General features: G+C 38.4%; 1 protein-coding gene across 1 annotated transcript; it reads right to left on the bottom strand.

Moving 5' to 3' along the window:
- Positions 1-3,364: 3,364 nt before the first annotated feature.
- On the bottom strand, positions 3,365-5,715 carry LOC141819445 (uncharacterized). Its single transcript, XM_074706742.1, has 3 exons — positions 4,940-5,715; positions 3,756-3,984; positions 3,365-3,680 (listed from the first exon to the last, which is right to left on the bottom strand). The coding sequence occupies exons 1-3, from the start codon at positions 5,713-5,715 to the stop codon at positions 3,516-3,518; spliced, it is 1,170 nt and encodes a 389-aa protein (XP_074562843.1). The 3' UTR covers positions 3,365-3,515.
- Between the last annotated feature and the right edge of the window lie 2,595 nt (positions 5,716-8,310).

Below are 8,310 nucleotides of genomic sequence, written 5' to 3' on the forward strand. Positions count from 1 at the left end.
TTAGCACATCAAGACTTATCCTCTATCACGTCAACCATTTGAGACTTATCTTCTGCCAACTTAAATTCCTCCACATCATTTTTGGATATCTCAGCTGTTGAGTAACCAACTATGACACCTTAGCATTAGGACAACTGAACCTTACCATTTAGTCGCCTAGACCATTCAGTCACCCAAACTGTTCGATCGCCCATACCATTCGATCGCCCAGACAGTTCGGTCGCCTGGACCGTTCAGTCTCCCAAACTGTTCGATCGATCGATAAGCTTATTCAGTCTACTGAACCCTGCAAAACAAGGTTAGCGCAGTGTATAGCAGTAAACAAAATATAGTTCGACAGTTACTTAACTATCTGATCTCAACTTCAGAATCAGAGTATGATTCTTAGTCGGATCTACGACTAAAGTCGTCCCCATAACAAGGACTCTTCCTTACTTCTTCTTCCTTTCAAAAAAATCTCTCACTCCAGTGTGCTTACCTTACTTACCATTTGCCAAATATCCGGTCCTCCGAACATGTTTGGGGTTCCTCTGCATAACATCTGATCACTTGACTTGCTAGGGATTTTCTTTGACTCGATGTCCGATCATTGACCCATCAAATCGATCTTGCCAAATGTCTGGTCCCTTAACCCATCTAGACTTACATGCCTGGTGTCCATGATCTGTGAAGACTTTCACCACCTAGTATCTTGTTCAGCTAACCTACTAGAGCTTTCACTTACCTAGTATCTGGTTAGCTTGATCTACTAGGGCTTTTTTGGCTAAGCTACCTGCACACTCATCCGAGCCATTAAATCACAACACTTAATTTTGAACCTTTGCCAACATCAAAACTCAGGTTCGATTATATGGTGCTTCTTACACCAATAAAATACATGCTCGAATCAAGGACATCTTGAATGGTCAACATTCCATCGGACAACTAATGGAGAATCAAAAACTAATAAGCTATGCTCTTAAATCCTCGAAACACCTTATGGGCACCTATGATAGATGCATACAAGATTTCTAGGGATCTTTCTAAACTAGATGAACTCTTTAGTGAATTTGAATTGCATGAACAGACTAACATAAATCAAGCCGAGAAAGATATTATTTTGGTTGCGGGTCAAATCAAGAGTAGGGAGTCTAAGTCTAAGTCTCAACCAAAATCAAAATCCGAAGACTAGTCAAATTCAAATGAAGATGATGAGGAGCTAAGTTCAGAAATCGTTAACATAGTACGTAGAATGATCAAGAAGAAGAAAGGTTTTACCAAGAGGGATATCAAGAAAATGATCCAAGCCAAAAGCAAGCAAGCATGTTCAAGCAAAGTCAACAAATCCAAAGCTGAAATGATCACTACGGATGCAATCAAAAGGGTCACTTCAAGTCCAAATGTCCGAAGTCAAAGGAGACCAAAAGGCAAAAGAAGAAAAAGACATTGAAGGCCACGTAGTACAAATCCTCTTCAGAAGAGTAAGACACAGAGGAGCTGAAACAAACAAGCTTCATGGCTCTAATGGTAAAGGAAAACATAGTCGAATCCGAATCTGAGTCCAAGTCAAGCCACAAATCTAAATCTGAGTCAGACCAACAAGACGATGAGGTAACATCTCCTCTAGTTGATAAATTATACACAATCATAACATATGTAACTAAGAAATTAGCTAAGTCTAAGGGACGAGTTAGGTCACTCGTCAAAGAGAAGACCGACCTTAGTTCCTTGACTAACCAAATTCAAGAACCTCAACTCGAAAAGTCATGGAGAGGAACTCAAGGGCATAATAAAAAAGTTCAACTTGGAATTTAAATATTTAGATGTGATATTTGAAACCCAATGAGTCATGTACATTCAAAGTTAAGATGCAACTTTATTTTATAGAAATTTAACTTAATATTTAGTATGTTTACTATTGGACTTGTATAAATATTTGGTACTTGAAAAATGTTCTCCGGGTCCATTGCTTTAATTGATGAAATTGTCGAGCGAATGATCTTGTTGACCATTTATTCTATCTGATTTTGAGATTATTTATTTATCTAAATTAAAATATCGTCTGGTGAAAACAACTTGATTCTATCATTTAGTGAGTCTGCTTAAGCGACTAAAGGTTTTTTTTTAAATAAAATAGATGAGTAATTTTGAGAAGGAAAAAAAAATCTTTTTCAGTCACTGAAGTGTTTTTTTCAACCAATTTGAATGAATGAAATTAATTAATGTTATCCTTTTGAGAATACAGATTTTTCTTTTTGACGAAAAAATTACATTATTTTCCAATATCTCAGTTGTTTCATCAAACAAACAACTTGATTACAAAAAAATAGATGTGCATTTAAAAAATTTATTTTTTCAGTCATTGATTTTTTTTTTTTTTTGAAACAACTTGAAGGACCAAATTTAGTTAATGTTATCCTCCTTTCTAAGAGTAAAATATAACTTGTTTTTGTTTCATTAAACAACATAGGTACAATGCAAGATGCTTCTGTAGTTTTTTAAGAAAAATAAAATAAATTATGAGAATCTGAAGTGGAACATTTTGAGGTAGAAACAAGGTCAATAGGATGCAAGTAGACAAGAATACAAAAAAAAAAGTCAATGGTAAAAAGTCAACTGCAGGCCCACACTTAATAAGAAGGAGGTTCCTTCTGCTGGAAGATAAAGGAGGATCTCTGAGCTGATGATGCATTAGCTAGATCAAAAACATTGGACTTGAATTGGGAGGCTAAACAACATGGCCAATGACCAAATAAACAAAATACAAAGTGGGCAAAGAAGGGCTAAAAAAGATGGATAGGCCACCTAAATACCCTCTAGAGCCGGCCGGAAGATAAATTCAGATAGAGATCAAAAAAGAGCTCAAGATTGCAGGCCATGTGCCTCCAAGAAATCCACTAAGGCCTAAAAGATGAAAACATCTCATGCCTGAAACAATGGCCGGACCACATTTTCTTAGGGAACAACAGGGGAAGCAGGTAGGAGTGCTTGAATCAGGAGAGGTAATCATGCCGGAGACACGAGACAGGTCGTTTCTTGTATTGAATACTTGGAAATTTAAGATTAGGTGGGACGACTGCACATGATAAGGCATCAGTGTTAGAGTAAGATCCGTGTACAAGACCCAAATGCTGAGAATGGATTGAGTTGCGGAAGTAAAACAACTGGCAAGAATGATAAAGCAGGGCTACTGCTTAACCATGTGCAAATACAAGAACAGGCAACAGTGCGCACATGGTATCATCCTATCCTCCACTAGATTACTCTTTTGAACCCTACAAAAGAGTGGAAAGAACAAGCACATCAAGTTCTGAAACTGCTCTGTGAAAAACTTTTACTCAAAATCAGATGCACGAGTTATATACATTTTTACAGTTGAGGAAAGACCATGACTTTGTGTTTTGCAAATGAGGTTAGAGTTGCCAACTAATTGCCTATTTCCTGACTTGAGTAAGTAATCGGTGTACCTGATCGACCAACTCTAGGATTTGGTTAGCAAAATGTACAAGATGTTCGTCTCACCCGTCCAAACAAACTCAGACGTTCGTCTCACAAAATTTGCCATCAATACCATTCTGCACAGCTTTTATTGCAGCAACTCGAGCAGCAGTGGCTGCTCTATTTGCAGCTGTGATGGCTTTGTTTACTTGAGAATCTACTCTCGGAACAAGAATTGAGCTTTCTGCTGCCTTCCGAGCAGCCTACATCAAAGTTCTGTTGTAAAAAATCATATGAACAGAAGAAAACTAGCACTAAAAAACGAGTAAAGAAATTACCTGAACAGCACACTGCATGGTAGGTTCTGATGAGCAAAGGGGAGTCTTCAGAACTCCGGCACCCCAATCTCCACATCTTGTGTCTCCAGTTCGAAATGTGTACATTCCATAACCTTGCTTCTTGCCTTCATGCCATGATCCTTCATAGCAGTGACCATTAGCAAAATGATAAACACCAAAACCATGGATCTTGTCTGCAAAGTATTCACCAGTATACTTGTCGCCATTCCTACACCCAACATACGTGTTCGATCAATCAATAGTATCTTACTTCGCCAAGAAATTTTGAATGGAAAATATGCAATTAGCATGATTGCATTGAGAAGCTTGAATAAAAATCATATCTTATAATCATAGAGAATGATGCTTCAATGAAACTGGGAAGAAGCATTGCAAATACAAGAAATAAACTATATAAAGCATTGACAGGAAATTTATGGAAAGAAGGTAGAAAGTGTTTGATAGGTAGATAGGAAAACAGCCTTATTAGTTTAATGTGCACCAGAAGCAAAGAAAGCAATAAGTCAAGCTACAAAAAAATAGTGGCATTCATGTTATTCTTCCTTTGCCTCCAATAAAAGAAGAGCAAGAAGATGATGATAGCAGGATGCATCAGGAAGAACTAACAGAAAATAGTAATGTGTATTATCAATCTTCCTTTTTCTCTGGTGAAGTTACACAGTGTTCCATGACTTTCATTTTCAAGTTCCTCATGGTCGAAACAAGCAACTAAACTATGACTATGTTATCCTTGCACACAACTAACAGGTAACAAGCAGGAGTGACAATTAAGTATTAGATAGACAAAAAGACAAGAAACAAGCACGCTAAAACAATTGAACATTATCAAATTCTACTTTTTCAATTAATTAATCGAAAAAGAAAGAGTAAATTTTCCACACCAAAAAAAAAGAAAAAAAAAGTTGAAACTTTTCTACAATGAAAAGGCTTTGAATGCAAGAAACCTATCAAAGAATACAAAGCAACGTGCTTTCTTTCTTCAACTAATTGACCACCATGCTAAATCAGTTATTTACAACTAGCATCACATGGAAAACGTACCTTTTGCAATAAAAGGGGTCCAATTAAATAGAAACGCTAGTACCAACACTAAAGACGCGAGCTTTGATCCGCAAAATTGATGTAACCTATCAGAAAATAGCGTAATATATCAAAAACCTTGCCTGAAGTGGTAGTAGCCGAAGCCGTGCTTGATCCCGCACTTGAACTCCCCGAAATAGCTACTCCCGTCGGAGCACGTCTGCGCTCCCACACCGTGGCTCTGCCCGCCGACCCATTCTCCAGCGTAGCTATCGCCGCTATAGAATTTATACACACCATAGCCGTGCCGCATCCCCATCAGGTACTGCCCCCGATAGCGGCTGCCTCTCGCCCAGCTTTCGATACCATATCCATCGTACTTCCCGTCGACCCAGTCGCCCTCGTACCGCCCCTTGCCGAAGAAATTGTAGACGCCGGAGCCGCTGCAACGCCCCTTGTGGAATTCGCCTTCGTAGTAATCTCCATTGCTGTAGAACTCGATCCCCTCGCGGACAATCCGAGCTCCGGACCGCTTCTCCTTCCTCTCCACGCCGCCAAGGGACCATTCGACGGACGAGGACCGTTGGACCACGGTGGCGCCGCGGCGGAAGAGGTCGGATCGGCGGGCGGCGAGGGAGGCAGCGGTGGCGAGGGCAGAGAGGAGGAGGGCGTCGGCAAAGAGAGGGGAGTCGTCGCGGAGGTAAAGGAAGAGGAAGAAGATGAGGGCGAAAGGGATCGCGAGTAAGAGATTGCGTGAGGGGCTGCGGCAACGGGGCGGGAGGCGGTGAGGGCGGTGGGGCTTCTCCTCCTCCTCGTCGGCGGCGGCGATGGAGGAAAGGATGCCAATGGAGGACCGGACGGTGGGGGATCGGAGAAGGGAGGACTGCGTGCGGGTGAGCTTACCCTTCTGGGACTCCATTTCATTTCCGCTCCTCGGCGTTCGAACTCGAACTCATGGCAGGAAGAGGGAGAAAAATAAGAGAAGGGAAAGAGAGAAAAAAAAAAAAAAAAATGCTATCGGAACAAACGAAACTCCGTCCTTATTGTTACCGCCAGTGCTCGGATGCTCTGCGGAGTCCGTAGTACTGTCATTCCCAGTAGTACCGCTTTAGATACTCGCTCCCTGGATTGGTTGACGCTGAGGTCTCCACCAATAAAACTCAAACAGTTACCCATCCCACCTTTTGAGGATCGAGATGCGCTTTCTGTGCCTTGTGGGACAATTTTGATCCACCTGCACAGCGGTGAGTATACTTCACGCTGCTTAACAAATTAATAAATTATTTATTTTTAATTAAATCAATAAATATTTTGATAATGAAATATATATATATATATATATATATATATATATATATATATATATATATATATATATATAAATATGTATATATTTTCATGATGATGAAGGTATTCAAGTGGAGAAAAAAGGATGCAAAACAGTAAGTATTTATGGTAGAAATGTAACTATCGAACTAGCAAAGTGTCTGATTACTGTTTTACACTTTTACTAAACAAGTCAATTACTAACTTTACTTATTTGCTTGCATACATGAACAAGTCAATTGCTAATTGAGATTATTGAAATGGCTGGTTCACACTGATTCTATTGAAAGAGGAAAATAATAAGTAGAGATCCAAAGTTTGATATCTAACTTTCCTTAAAATATTTGGGGTTGTTAGAGAGGTGATGATTCTTTTCTTGGGCTTGAAGGATGTGCATGGTTGTGTTCGGTTAGGAGTATTGGAGAGGAAGAAGAAGGGTGGATGAGTTGGTGGTGAAATTTTACCAAGTTGGAAACAATTAAAAGCTAGATTTGACTGCTTTTAGGTTGAGGTTGTGTCCGATCTATGCCACCCTATTTGGTTGTGGGTCAAAATGACAACTTATTGAGGTGTACCATATGTTGATTTTACAGCGCATAGTTACTTCAGGTTTAATGAAACTAGTTTGATAAATTATCTATAAAAGATGCAATGAGATCAATATTCTTCTATGATTTGTGCCATCAAGGAAGAGTTTGTGATCTATCCAACTAAGAAACAAGATCACTATGAAATACTATTTTGACAGAAGCATCCAACAACACGATTAGTTTATATCTTTTGATATAACAATATTCCCCTTCGAGCAATAATGAGAAACTCAAGGTTACCAACTTTTTTTTTGGAACTTTGAAGAAGGACGATTAAGACTACCAACAAAGAAGCACTATGGTTCACTCAAATGGGATCGTCAAAACTCTAAATTTGATTTTTTAATTTTTTTTAAAAATTTTTAAAATTATTTTTCTTTTCTAAAATTTTATTTTTTTAAACGTAAATTAGATTTTATCTTTTTAGTTTTTTTAAAAACTTTTTCTTTTTTCTATTTCAACTTTTCTTAAACTATTTAAACAGAGTTAGAGTATTATAAAAAAGAAGTTGTGATTTAATAATATTTTTTGATAGTAATGTTTATTTTCCTATTTCTTATTATTCTTTTGAAACAACAGGTTTTAGAAGATTATTTTCAGCGTTCGTAGTCGAACCAATGGAACCAATATTGCTCACAATATAATCGCTATCCCGCCTCGCATCAGTTGGTATTAGAGCTCTTAGATCTCATGGATGGTCGTCATGGTTGTGATCGTGGTCATGATAGGTAGGTTCCGATTGAGGAAGTCTTGCACCAAGATCATAACAACCAAGATAAGATATTTGAAGATCTACAAAGACAAGTCGCGGAGTTATTCCAGCATCTAATGACATAAGATCTTGAAGATCATAAGGTACGCGGTCGAGGTCGTGATAGGCAGGTTCCGACTGAGAAAGCCTCACAATGTGATTGTAGTATCCAAAATCTTAAAGGTTATGAGTTCTTTTCTTTTTACTTAGATAAAAAATTGTTTAAGAAAGATATGGATGACAAGATCGAAATAGTCGATGATCAAATTTATAACGAAGACGAGACGGAGTCAATTTGCAAGCCAGTATATGATAAGGTATTTTATGATGATAATTGTAAGATTTTGGTCATTTGTGAGATTCTATATGATAAATTATCAAAGGTGTTGGGTTGCAAGGGTGCAAACATTGTCCCACATCTAAAACACATGGAAAAAAAGATCATGAGTTTAAAAGGATGAAAGATATCTCCATTGGTATGAGGCCTTTTGGGTAGAGCCCAAGAATAAAACCATGAGGGCTTAAGCCAAAAGTGAACAATATCATGCCATTGTGGAGATGTGATGTGCGTAGGATATATAACTATTCCTTATACTTTATTCGCACATCTTTTTACTTTTCATGCTGTATCTTACGTATATTACACCCTTTACCTGTGCATTTGACATTGTATTCTTTATTTCCTAGTTCAGAGGATTGCTCGTATATTTGTGTGTTTCAGGACGAAAAACGGAGCAAAATAGGCGAAATAGAGCACTTATTGAAGACATGGCAAGACAGGACCGTGCCTCATAGGCACGGCCATGTCTATCACCTCCAAAGACCGTGCTTCCTGTTGGGATGTATA

The sequence above is a fragment of the Curcuma longa genome, unplaced genomic scaffold (genome assembly GCF_044706935.1).
Source record: "Curcuma longa cultivar G26 ecotype Majalengka, Jawa Barat unplaced genomic scaffold, ITB_CL_G26_1.1 contig_6547, whole genome shotgun sequence".
Taxonomy (NCBI): Eukaryota; Viridiplantae; Streptophyta; class Magnoliopsida; order Zingiberales; family Zingiberaceae; genus Curcuma; species Curcuma longa.

Bases quoted from the DNA above. Each gene is read 5' to 3' on its own strand.
- LOC141819445 (XM_074706742.1), bottom strand. From the start codon at position 5,715: ATGGAGTCCCAGAAGGGTAAGCTCACCCGCACGCAGTCCTCCCTTCTC. The intron at 3,985-4,939 runs GCAAGGTTTTTG...TGTTGGGTGTAG, and splicing joins TTCGGCTACTACCACTTCAG to GAATGGCGACAAGTATACTG. The intron at 3,681-3,755 runs GTAATTTCTTTA...ACTTTGATGTAG, and splicing joins CCATGCAGTGTGCTGTTCAG to GCTGCTCGGAAGGCAGCAGA.